Source organism: Budorcas taxicolor, chromosome 2, assembly GCF_023091745.1.
Source record: "Budorcas taxicolor isolate Tak-1 chromosome 2, Takin1.1, whole genome shotgun sequence".
In the NCBI taxonomy this organism is placed as follows: Eukaryota; Metazoa; Chordata; class Mammalia; order Artiodactyla; family Bovidae; genus Budorcas; species Budorcas taxicolor.
The window spans coordinates 105739777-105753676 of record NC_068911.1 but is presented as its reverse complement, the minus strand read 5'-3'; the positions used below and the strand labels follow the sequence as shown (position 1 = coordinate 105753676).

The 13900-nt window shown below is 37.8% G+C and overlaps 1 protein-coding gene across 1 annotated transcript in view; it reads right to left on the bottom strand.

The window, feature by feature from the left end:
• DARS1 (aspartyl-tRNA synthetase 1) overlaps positions 1-13900 on the bottom strand; it is a 64963-nt gene that overhangs the window by 34254 nt on the left and 16809 nt on the right. The window contains exon 4 of the mRNA XM_052659750.1: positions 13293-13395. Coding sequence (XP_052515710.1) covers positions 13293-13395 — 103 coding nt within the window. The remainder of the gene's footprint in view (positions 1-13292; positions 13396-13900) is intronic.

Sequence of the window (13900 nt, the reverse complement as noted above, 5' to 3'; positions counted from 1 at the left end):
CCTGCTGTTGCCAGCCTCAACATATATTCATCAGAATCTTTGTATAAGACAACATTAAGTTATTACTTAATAACTTAGAATTAATCCCATAAACTGGGATCTAGTGACACCAGATTTTTAACCTACTTTTAAAGCACTTATTTATCAAGGTTTTCAATACAAATTTTGAGCTGGACAGGACTAGATATAGAAGGTCTGTTTCTGATCCAATAGTTAAGTACCTCATTCCAACAAAGAGGTATAAACCATCTAAGTACAGTTGTTCAAAGGGCTGCAATCTAGAACAGTGTGCAACCCAGCCTATGTCCATCAATTAATCTACAGGATGCTCAAGAGGTTCCCAAATGCCCACCAGTGTCTGGGCCTCAGCTTAGATGATGTATAGAAATACTTTCATCACAGGACCTGTAACATATCTCTTCATGAAGTTGTTTATTTTTTGTCCTCTCCCTAAATTAAGTTCCTTGTGTGATTATTATGTGTTATTTAGTGTCACTAAATAACTAAGCCCAGCAGAATGCCTGGACCAGAGCAGAGGTAAATTTTCTAAATCAATGAACCTTCTTCTGAGTATTATTTTGCTATTTATAGTTCTAAAAATCAATGTGCAAACTGAAGATTTAGCTTATTAACTAAGTAAAATAGTTATTTTCAGGTGAAAGATCTAGAAAGGAAAGAAAATAATCAAACTTGTAAGTAGCTAGGTGACTCACTAGAGAATGAGAAACACACTTGTGACTCACCAGCTACCAATAAATAACCTAACCACAATGACTAATACGAAGAAAAAGAAAATAAAACATACACATTTTTTTTTAACAAATATTACAGCCTGAAAAGACTTTTTTTTTTCTTTTTTTCAGAATCCAAACATCTCTATGCTGCTGCTGGGTTACATGAACATAAATAGCAAAATAGAATTTTTAACATCTGTTCTTTAAATGAACTGTAGGCTTCTGCACTGAGTCACTATGATTTTAATTTTAAACTTCAAAAACCTGTGTTTACATTTACTCCAGTTGTTAAAAGCAGTCAATACAAAAAGGCCTATAGGGCTGCCTTTAAAAAAACTTGCCTTTACAAGACTCAATCATAACTAATACAGATTACTCTTTCATTATTTTAAAATGTCACTAAATAAACCGTAGTTTTAAAAAGAAAAAAAAGGGATGACTTGCCTCAGTTCTAACTCCAGCTACTAAATATTAGGACATTAATGTCAACATAAGATGGGGATCCAGAAACATTGGCTTAGATGGGTATCCCATCTTCCTGCTTCCAGATAAATTTCATTTAAAGATCTCAAACCATTTCGGATACACAATTAAGAATCTGTTCTTAAAGACCTCTAGGGAATGAGATGTGCCAACCTTCCTATATAACTCATTTAGTTGTTTCATTTCTATATGTATTCAACCATGAGAAAATTGATCCTTCCAACAAAGTGATTAAAATAATGTGTTGAAGAGTCCTGTGACACTTAAATCCAATTAATGAGTCAACTTTTCGGATTAGTATATTGATGAATTGGATATTCCCAGGAAAGATAATATGGGGAAAACAACTGACCCCATATTGTTAATGTTGCTCTTAAGGAAAATACTAAAACGCTAGAAACTGCTAGTGGTACAATCTAGTCAGTAAGGCAAAAATAAGCACCTAAGATTTAATATCTTAAGTAAATGCTAAGATAGTTATCTACTTAAGATATTAAAAGTGACCTCATAGTTTGCCTTTTAAATGATTAGGAAACCCCAGCTGGAACAATCTGATTTGATATTTTTAATAGTGGAGTCCTTGCTTTTTTCCACCTGGTATATGGCCAGAGGGAATAGAGTTAAATGTAGGGCCTCATGGAATTAACATATAAATACCATTTTTCTCCCACTTTTTTGTGTGGGAGTTCACATGTTTTAAATGTCCAATATCTTTGCAGTATTCAAGATGCAAACACCTTGAGAATAAATAAACAGTCCTTAGGCACTCCCTGCGTACTAAAGATAATTACAAGCATTTAATATAAAAATCTAAGAATGAAAATTAAATAGGGATTAGAAATGGCCTTTTCCTCATGAGCATATTTTCTGCTATGCTATTTTCCAAACCATAGATTCTAGCAGAATCTTTAGTTGGCTTACTAACTAAACTGCTAGTCTGCCAAAGTGAATGTTACTAAATATTCATTTGAATTACCTCATGCTTCACTGATCCTCAAATTTCTAAAGCAAAAAAATCTATACGGATTTTTTATTTATTTAAATATGTATCAGAATCCATTAAAATTTATATGTTGCTGCTAATATGTTTTCAGTCATAACAGAAGGCTAATAATATATTGGGGATTCCCTGGTAGCTCAAAAGGTAAAGAATCTGCCTGCAATGTGGGAGACCCAAGTTCAATCCCTGGGTTGGGAAGATCCTCTGGAGAAGGGCATGGCAACCTACTCCAGTATTCTTGCCTGGAGAATCCCATGGACAGAGGAGGCTGGCAGGCCACAGTCCATGGAATCGGAAAGAGTCAGACAAGACTAAGTGCCTAACATACAGAATAATATATTCAGCAATGGAACCCACAGAATTTTCCAAATTTTAATTCTCTTATTATAGTTATACTCGGAAACAAGGGATAAAGAGGAATGAAATCCCGAAGAGTTCAGTGAAATAATGAAAACAGAAGCAACCTATAAACCTCTACTTTCATTATAAAGTAGAATATAGTCTCCTAGGCCCAGCTGAGGAATAAAAATCAATTGTTCAGCCATAAACACACAATACACTCTTTAAGCCTGGTGTTAGATTATGGCAACAGTAGTATATGGGACACGGAGTTAGTAAAGAACGTGCAGGGCAAAAGAAACAAAGAGAACAGTGGATAAGGATGCAGTGAAAGTAGTTCTAGGAATGGAACTGGGGTTGTGTGAAGTCAAAAGGGGACAGAAAAAACTGGAAGAAAGTGGGGAGATTTTCCTCCTCCAGAGTATCTTCCTGACCCAGGGACTGAACCCGTGTCTCCTGTGTCTCCTTGCATTGGCGGGTGAATTCTTTACCACTGAGACACCTGGGAAACCCACACGGAGAACAGATACTGGAGTTCAAAATGAAATTCTAACAAGCAAAATCAAGCCTGTGGCCATAGCAGTGAGTTATTAAAGTGAAGCAATGGCGAAGATGGTGGAGGAAAAGTAAGAAATTTCAAGGCCAACTTTTCCCATATGGTAGTCACTTGAAAACATTTAAAATGAGACAATGACTTGGAATCGGAGGAACAGAATTCTATCAAGCCAGAAAAAGAAAATGGTTTCAGTAAAACAATCCATTTCAGTCTTTGGCTTTCATGAACTCGAAAGGCTGGAACTTCTCTCCGATTACCTCAACATCATCTAGAGCAAGTTTAGGAGACGCTGTCCAAATCCCTCTCCCCTTGTTCACTGCTAACTGAGCCCCATCCAGCTCAGTTTTCACCTTTACCTGGTCAGGTGTTCTAAGGGAAGGTGAGCCCATCCCAGCTCTGAAGAGTGAATTGTGTTTTAGTCCCAGCCCACCCTGGGAATTGATTCCAGACTGATGGTGTCTTTTCCATATAGTTTCTCAAACTAGAAACTTTGAAGCCATTTTCCACTTCTTTCTTTTTCTTACCTCCACACATAAGCAGCAGCAAACAGATGAGATTCTTACATTTGGACCCACTCACTGTGCAAGCATCATCATCTCTTTTAAGGATACAGTTTTGCTTTAACACTTGTTTTGAAAACGTGAATTAACTCTAACCAATTGATGTATTGGGATTTCCCCGGTGGCTCGGTGGTAAAGAATCCTCCTGCAATGCAAGAGACACAGGATTTGAGGGTTCCATTCCTGGGTTGGGAAGGTCCTGGAGGAGGAGGAAATAGCAGCCCACTCCGTATTCTTGCCTAGAGAATATCATGGACAGAAGGGCCTGGCAGGCTATAGTCCCTAGGATTGCAGAGTCGGATGCATCTGAGCACACATGCAATGCACAACTGATGTATTAAATATCAATCTGAGAATAATGAGAACTTGTGTTTGCCAATACCAGATTTCATCAGTGAGAAATACTAGGTCAATGCAGAAACTGTACTCAGGTGAACTTAGCCAAACAGGAATACATAAAACATACACACCTCAATCATCTACCTGTGTTATAAGCCACACTCATTCACATCAGCCAGTCTAACTTTCCTTCTGGTTTCAGACAGCCTTTCTTGTACCATTACATAACAATTTACAAGCTGCAACTCTTCTGATATCCACTTCCACTCAGAAACAGTGAGTCATTTTAAAGATAAAATGAAATATTTATGTAACTCTCAACATTCAATATGTATAAAACTATTTTATGGTTTTAAAAAAATTAGGTTCTTTTTATAAAACTGTATCACTGATATTTTTGACCGCTGTGCTGTATACCTATTTTCTGCACAAATCTTGAGGTTTTTATTGCATAATTTTGCATAGCACGGTGATTTTTAGGAAAGTATTTATTACAACAACAGAACTGACTGAATATTAGCACCACTCTACAAAAAGTTAACCCAAAAGGACACCCATACCACAATGTCCAAGATCTCTTCCCTTGCTGACAACAGAGCAATTCTATCAGTACAAGTATGTTACAAAGGGCCTAATATGTTAAGGAACAGCACTAGTTACCCAGCTAAACTCTTTCATTTCCTTCCCAAGTCCAGAATCTTGGTAAAGGATAAATTCTTATTTTAGATTCTGAGTGTGGTTTAATTTCCACATCAGTTCCATATATCACATACGTGCTTTGTTGAGTGACTGCATTTTATTTCTTACAAGAGTGAAAAGAACATGTAAAATGCCCCGTGTGGCAGTGCTGCTGCTGCTAAGTGAAGTGAAGTGAAAGTCGCTCAGTTGTGTCCGACTCTTTGCGACTCCATGGACTGTAGCCTGCCAGGCTCCTCTGTCTGTGGGATTCTCCAGGCAAGAATACTGGAGTAGGTAGCTGTTTTCCTTCTCCAGGGGAATCTTCCCAACCCAGGGATCGAAGCCAGGTCTCCTGCATTGCAGGTGGATTCTTAACCATCTGAGCCACCAGGGAAGCCCGATGATGATAAAGAAAAGCCAAAAGATTAAGCAAAAACAGATGTAAATTTGCCTACTGAGCTTTAGGCCTCATATTTATACTTATAGCTATCAAATATTTTTATATTGAAATTATTCAAAAAAATAACTGTCTTTGCAAACATGAAACTCTCGACCCCTTCTTCCCTACTGTTTTTATTGCATGCTTTTAAGGTACTGGGTGATTTCTGCTTTATGAATGGCAACTACTGCTTTATGCTAGAGGAGATAAGCTCATTAATATTACTGATGGCTAGAAAAACATTTAATTCCTCCTTTGGAACTGTCTCTAGCATGAATTTATGACTCAACACAAAAGTCTTTTTTATGACTTTAGTATCAGCTATACTCTTTAAAACCAAAATTATTATTTTTCATCAGTTTTGGTTCTCAATAACTTGAGGACAATAAACGAAAGTCACTACCACACTCAAGAAATAAAACAGCTATCTACTTTTGAGGATGTATACCAGAATAGACTGCACACTCCAGAAATGTTTTTTTGAGGCAAAAAAGCAATAGGGCTTCCTTTTCCCAGTCACCAACACATTTCAATGACATTAAAGTTGTATTCTAAGTGAGCTATATATATTGTGGAGGGCACTGAACGGTATCTTTATACAATCTTAGAGAGGCAGGATGACATAGGAGAAGCATGAGCCTAGAGTCAGAGACCTTAGTATTTTAAGTAACGAGGCTCTTATCTGTAAAATGAATAGACAAGAGGGAAAAAAAAAGACAAAAGGGTATCTATACCTCACAGTGCTGTTATGAGGCTCAAGAGGAAAAATCCAAGTACTGTACTTTGCTACTTCATACTGAATATACAGTAGTAGTCAGATGTTATTGCTGCTACTGTTACAAGCAAATCTGTTAGTTCCCCTGTACATGAGATAGGGAAGCTACTGGTGATCACTACACTGAACCTTTACTGGGGTGCATCCCATAAACATAAAAATTCATGGTAGCCACTGGAAAGCTTGGCAAGATAGAGCAAGAGCAATCACCATACTAAATTTTAATTGTAGATTAAGTTTCTTAAATATTAAAAATATTATTTCACATGCAATAAAAGTCCAGGTATATGTGTGTCAGGGAGGGAGCTTTTTTCCATGGCCTTTCTTCAAAAAAAATCTATGGCATGCCCATTTAGGGATGCCCCACTCCTCCCCCCCAAAATCTAAGGCACCCGTTATATACATCACTGAACAGTATCCCATCATTATCCATATAATCTTCTTAATATACACAAGATAATGATGGAATGTTAACAAAATAAGCTTTGTATGAATAGTGATTTTTACCTTTTATTTTGTTTTTCCAGTAGTCATGTATGGATGTGAGAGCTGGACTGTGAAGAAAGCTGAGTGCCGAAGAATTGATGCTTTTGAACTGTGGTGTTGGGAGAAGACTCTTGAGAGTCCCTCAGACTGCAAGGAGATTCAACCAGTCCATCCTAAAGGAGACCAGTCCTGGGTGTTCATTGGAAGGGCTGATGCTGAAGCTGAAACTCCAATATTCTGGCCACCTCATACAAAGAGTTGATTCATTGGAAAAGACTCTGATGCTGGGAGGGATTGGGGGCAGGAGGAGAAGGGGACAACAGAGGATGAGATGGCTGGATGGCATCTCCGACTCGATGCACATGAGTTTGAGTGAACTCTGGGAGTTGGTGATGGACAGGGAGGCCTGGCGTGCTGCGATTCATGGGGTCACAAAGAGTCAGACACAACTGAGTAACTGAACTGAACTGAACTGAAAAACTACAGATTTAAGCCCTTCAAAAGCCCTTAAGCTTTATTATACTAGATTGTCACAATAAAGGTCTAAAATGTAAGATATCCTACACTATATTGATACATGCTGTTACTTGTTAATAGTAGGGATAAAGCTGAGAGCTGAAAGCTAGGTGATGACCTAAATTATAATTTTAGGCAGGCATTATTTCATATTTTTCAAAACAATTTCTACATTACTCCTATTTACCCCCTTTACCCCTCCCCCTCAACATCAACTGTGCATATATTTTTAAAAATAATAAACTACCTTAATAAAAATCTGCACTCCAATTCTAAGGCAGGCACAAGCTTGGTTTATGTGTCAAGTAACTTCCTTCAATTACAGTGAATTAGCACTACATCCAACCTCAGACTTTTTGGTTTCTACATCATCTTAGTAGTTCTATGATAACTTATTTTGTGAACTCAATTTTCTTCATCAAAATCCCGGGAATTTTAAATTCACAGTAAGCTTGGTAAGAATTAAGCACTACTCAATGTGGCATAGATCAGTGGTCTCTCTTTACAATATCAGGGACCTTCAGTGAACACTTAATTTTATCATTTTACTTAAATACATACAAATATAAAATTAGTAGAAGTAAATGCCTTATTGTCATAGCCCTTACTTTTAAATCGAAGTGAATTTTTACAGTCTGTTTTTTTTTGGCTGTGCTGCACGGCCTGTGGGATTATCTTAGTTTTCAGACCAGAGATTGAACCTGGCCCCTCGTCAATGAAAGCGAGCAGTTCTACCTTTGGACTGCTACGGAACTCCCCCTCAAGGTGAATTTTTAAAGAAAATAAAAGCAAATATTAAAACCCATAAAATTCAAATTAATAATATCACTTTAAAGTTTGTTAAAAGTAAATTTCTGACATTTGTTTTACTGTATAAAGCTGTAGACTCATGTACACTTCTGGATTTAATTTTCTGTATTTTTAACACTAGTAATAAAGAATGCTTGTTCACAATTACATAAAACATTAACTTTGAGGTTGGTTCAGGATAATCAGGCCTCATAATTAACCAAAGTACTGCAAAGAGCAATCTAAGAATGACAATTTATCAGTAGATGACTTTATAAAACCATAGTGTTCCAGTCAGAGTTAATAATGTAGTATGTTAACTGATATCTGAATCAAACAGGTATCTAATCTGATAAATAAGAGAACTGTAAACAGAAACATTTTCCCTAGTATGGAAACTATTGTACTATTAGTTATCTGCTGCCTCTATACAGATGAAAATAGGATTCAATAACTCTGCTTGAGCAGCACAGACTTAAGAAGTATTTAAGAAGTAAGTAACTGCCAAGTACCACCAAATAACTCGCTTAGCAGGTCACTTTTCAAACTATAATGAAATCTTCATTTGTACAGAACATGGATATTGCTGGCTTCAGTTGGCATGAACACAATTTACACAGCAGTTCTCTTCTGTAAGTTAGCCTATAAAATGATATGGCATAGTATTTTTTTATGTATCTTTAAGATAATTTTTAAATTTTTATTTTAAAATTAAAAAATGAGGCCACTGTAGATATGGAGAGACTACCCTATCTGAAGCATATATATTGAGAAGTGGTGGGAAATAACAGGAGGAACTGGGAGGCAGAATTAATATTGGACATAGTTGGAAATAGGAAGCCATTGAAAATTTTAGATAAAAATAGCACTTAGAAACTTCTGGCATGTGTGGACTTCTTAAGAAAAGGATTTTGAAGGATGAAGAAAAAAATCAACCCATCTTTTACAAAAAAGTTCTGAAAGTTCTTTAGAATTTACATTACAACTTTACCTGATCTATTATTCATGAATAGAGCAGGTAATTTTCAAAGCAAAATTTTTCTGTTCTTGATTTTCTTCTTTTAAAACTGGTACTTTGAATATAAGATTGTACTGCTGGCTTTCTGTTAGAAAGGACGTGTGCTTTAGACTTGTTACCAAGAAAGAGCATGATTTCTGAACTACCTTAGAAGTATAGCAAAATCACATAAAAAAAGATAAGCTGACTGACATATCAAGAAATCATGTTCCTAAGAAAATTAATTATCTTATCAACCAGCCACAAAAATTAAAAGCTTATCATCTTTCACCATAGAGAGTCATGAGAATTTTCCTTTTTCATTAGGTAGCAACTGCTATTAACACATTTATTCTTACTCAGGCAAGATACCTTAAAGTTAAATAATTGCAACTTAAGTAGCACATGTTAAACCTATTGTATAAAATTGGCTTCATTCACTTGTATATAACCAGTTAAAGGCTTTGTAATTTGCAACAGCTCTATTATGAAACCATCTTTTCCCACACATTACTAATTATATAAAATGCAGTTTTTAAAATGGATTAAAAATAGTTACATGTTCTTTTCTGGTTTAAAAAAGAACTCAAGTCTTCCCTAGTGGTCCAGTGGCTAACTCCATGTTCCCAATGCAGGGGGCTTGGCTCTGATTCCTGGTCAAGGAACTAGATCCCACATGTTGCAACTAAAGATCCTGTACACTGTAACTAAGATCTGGTACAGCCAAATAAATAAATTAATTAAGTCAAAAAAAGGAAAAGAAATCAAAGTCACATCATGATAGTGAAACAGTGAAAGTTGCTCAGTCATGTCTGACTCTTTGTGACCCCATGGACTATAGCCCACCAGGCTCCTCTGTCCTTGGAATTCTCCAAGCAAGAGTACTGGAGTGGGTAGCCATTCCCTTGTCCAGGGGATCTTCCTGACTGAGGGACTGAACCCTGGTCTCCTGCAATGCAGGCAGATTCTTTACTGATTGAGCTGCCAGGGAAGTCCTGGTTAATAGTCAAACCTGAATCAAGAGTAAAATCAGATCTTGAGAATTCCTTGGTGATTCAGTGGTTGGGACTCAGTGCTTTCACTGCCATAGGCCTGATGGGGCCCGGTTCAATCCCTGGTCAGAGCACCAGTACCCCTGGGCTGCAAGCAGCCAAAACAAAAACGAAAGAAAAAGGTTAAAATCAGGTCTATCGATAAGACTGTGACTGAATTTAATCCACTTTAGGATTATGAAATCCAGGTTACATTATCTGAATTCTTCCCTTATTCTAAAAAGAAAAAAAAGGTCACCCATACACTATACCATTTAGACAAAAGCCTTTCTTTAACATTCATTATAAAGGCATTGCTTCCCAGGTGGCTCAGTGGTAAAGAATCTGCTTGCCAATGCAGGAAGATTCAATCTCTGGGTTGGGAAGATCCCTTGGCAAAGGAAATGGCAACCCCCTCCAGTATTCTTACCTGGGAAAACCCATGAAGAGAGGAGCCCAGTGGGCTACAGTTCATGGGGTCACAAGAGTTGGGCATGGTTTAGCAACTAAATGACAAATAAGGGCATCAGTGAACTAAGTTCTGTGTGCAAGTATGTTTTCCAGCTGGTAAGCTTTGGTTGACATCTGATATGGTCAACTGCTGTCAGTTAATCAAGTTCTAGGAGTTTCCGAGAAGACCCAAAATAAGAAATAACTATTTGTAGACTACTTTAATGTGTCTGCCTCTAAAGACATCAAATGAAGTTACTGTTCTCTTGATATTAGAATGACTCTTAAGTGATTAACGGCAAATTGGATTTCCAAAAGACTTTCAGACTGCTAATCTTTTAATGTCACCCTGCTTATTTAACTTTTATGCAGAGTACATCATGAGAAACGCTGGACTGGAAGAAACACAAGCTGGAATCAAGATTCCTGGGAGAAATATCAATAACCTCAGATATGCAGATGACACCACCCTTATGACAGAAAGTGAAGAGGAACTAAAAAGCCTCTTGATGAAAGTGAGAGGAGAGTGAAAAAGTTGGCTTAAAGCTCAACATTCAGAAAACGAAGATCATGGCATCTGGTCCCATCACTTCATGGCAAATAGATGGGCAAACAGTGGAAACGGTGTCAGACTTTATTTTTTGGGCTCCAAAGTCACTGCAGATGGTGACTGCAGCCATGAAATTAAAAGACGCTTACTCCTTGGAAGAAAAGTTATGACCAACCTAGATAGCATATTCAAAAGCAGAGACATTACTTTGCCGACTAAGGTCCGTCTAGTCAAGGCTATGGTTTTTCCTGTGGTCATGTATGGATGTGAGAGTTGGACTGTGAAGAAGGCTGAGCGCCAAAGAATTGATGCGTTTGAACTGTGGTGTTGGAGAAGACTCTTGAGAGTCCCTTGGACTGCAAGGAGATCCAACCAGTCCATTCTGAAGGAGATCAGCCCTGGGATTTCTTTGGAAGGACTGATGCTAAAGCTGAAACTCCAGTACTTTGGCCACCTCATGCGAAGAGTTGACTCATTGGAAAAGACTCTGATGCTGGGAGGGATTGGGGGCAAGAGAAGAAGGGGACGACTGAGGATGAGATGGCTGGATGGCATCATGGACTCGATGGATGTGAGTCTGAGTGAACTCCGGGAGATGGTGATGGACAGGGAGGCCTGGCGTGCTGCGATTCATGGGGTCGCAGAGTTGGACACGACCGAGCGACCGAACTGAACTGAACTGAATCTTTTAAGAATGTAATACTGAGGTTATAATGCAGTTTAAATAAAAAATTTATTTGATATAAAACTGTCAGCTCTATGTATGGCTGAGCCCCTCTGCTGCTCACCTGAAACATTAATTGGTTATACCCCAGGACAAAACAAAAAAAAACAAAAACAAAAACCCCAAAACCCAAACTGTCAGCTTCATATATTAGTTTTCAGAACCAATTTAATATATAAAGGATAGAAGCTGTTAGGGGAAACACTGACTGAAACCACCCACCCTGACCAGGCACCACTGTAACCATTTGCGTGAGTTATTTTATGACAGGAGGTCTTGGTAAGGAACAAGCCACCACCAATCAGAAGAATTCGGGAAAAGTCAAAAGGAGACACCACAAATCCTACCAACCTGCCCGAATCCTCCTTGCTGGAATCCCTCTTGGCTGAGCAATGCACTCTGAGTCCGGAAACTAATCCCAGCACCATGAAACCTGAGACTGAAAGCACATGGCAGAGCACGCCTCTGGGCTTCCCTTGCCTTCCCGCTCCCCACCCAGGTACCCCTTACCAATGAAGTCTCTTGCTTTGTCAGCACGTGTGTCTCCTTGGACAATTCATTTCCAAGTGTTACATAAGTGCCCATTCTCAGGCCCTAAAAAGGGTCCCCCTTCCTGTAACAAAGTCCTAAAGTTGTTTGTTGACTTGAAGCTGACTTTTCCCCAGTATTTTCCAGTATATTAAATGTAATTAAGCATATACATCTGTGGTTTTCAGGAGCTCTTACAGAAGCCTCACTGTAGATAGATTATTTCTAGGAACCAAGTTTACTTATGTTCTACTTCATAGGATACAGATTGATCTGAAAAGGCTAGGTGACAAAGGCACCCCCACAAGCATATACCCTTGAAGACTCGGGATGGAAAGAGCAAAATGAATCCACAAAGGATACAGGTTGAAAAGATGAAAGTGATAGTCTCTCAGTGGCAGGGCTATGAGATAGGGAGGGGTGGGGCTGAGCTCATCAGAGATAAATGGATGTAATTAATGGGCTGGAGTCTTTTAACCAGAGGGCAGGTATTGTTAGGATACAATCAAACTAAATTTGTAATCCAAAACCAGTTGCTAAGCAGTAACTATATGTAGACCACTGTGCTGAGGGAGTCAGGGAGGGTCAAACATAAATTAAAATATTAAATTAGATCAGTTTTTAGTTTCTTTCTAGTTCTACAATTGACAATTCTATCTGTGTTAACTCACCTTTAAAGTGTATACATATAAAGAGCAGAGATATCCTAATCCTATATCCTGCCCCTTACAAATTGAACAAAACAATAAGCTTCTGCAGGAACCCTGGGCCAGGAAGTAATACTTCTGTGGGGGGAAAAAAGCAAGCTTTATTTAAAAAACAAAAACCCTTTTGGTGTCCAAGTTAAAAGCTGTGACACGTTAAAACAATTGTTTTACTTCCTTCAGGATGGAATCATTTGCAAAATTCCACTCTCTTATTTTAAACACTTCTGTTATTCAGTTAGAAAACTTGTTGCTTAATATGCAAATCTTAAACTAGGAACGGGAGGGAGGAAATGAAGCTCAACAAACACAACAAAATAAAGTTGCTTTGCAGTGTTGAGGCTGCCAGGCTTTTTGTTACTCTACTTGAAAGTAAATGTGACTTGCCTGTACAGAGTGCTGCTTCAGCAGTTCCAAATGAATTTCAAGCTTGTGCTCCATATTTTCTCTTTTGTAAGTTTAATGTATTCAACAACACTGAACTGACAATTTAAATAACTACATTTTTAAACAAACGAAGCATTGATGTTAATGTATGAAAATGGTCCAAAGCCCTGGGAGTCTTGGTTCCCACCATTGTTTATTCTGACAACAGGATATAATTGCTTACTTACTTGGCAGCAAATTTAACCATCTGCTTGCTTGCATGGTCTCCTACCGCCACAAGAGCCTGGACATTAAACTGCTGCTGTCGTAGGACTAAGAAACACTGCTTTCCTGAAAAAGACAAAAAGTATACAAGTGTATTAAGGACATGCTAGTTTTACAACATGCTAGCTCAGGTTTTGCAAAGAAGAAAAATGACAGCCAAAATACTCATACTCAATTCACAGGCTTCAAAGAAACCCAAGTTCCTCCTGTGCTTTTAAAATGTTATTGAGGATGTAGGCAAATCATCAATTTCAAAAAACATTATTTATCAAGAGAATTATTTTGTCATTGTAGGTACTTACTAAACAAACTTCAAATAACTTCAGATCATTTTCACCATTCATTCAAAAGTTAGTATATTCTATAGGCAAAGGTACTGTGCTAACCATCACAGGAGGCTCAAATGATGCAACCATGAAAGCACTAATACTGAGCTTAGTCACAGGAACATAAATGTTCTTTGCAGGTGGTTCCTTTCATTTCCTTCCAAAGTACATTTTAAAGAGCATTTAGAAAAACAGACTAGCTTATCTCATGTTCTATTTTACTCATTTTTTATGATCTTCCTAAT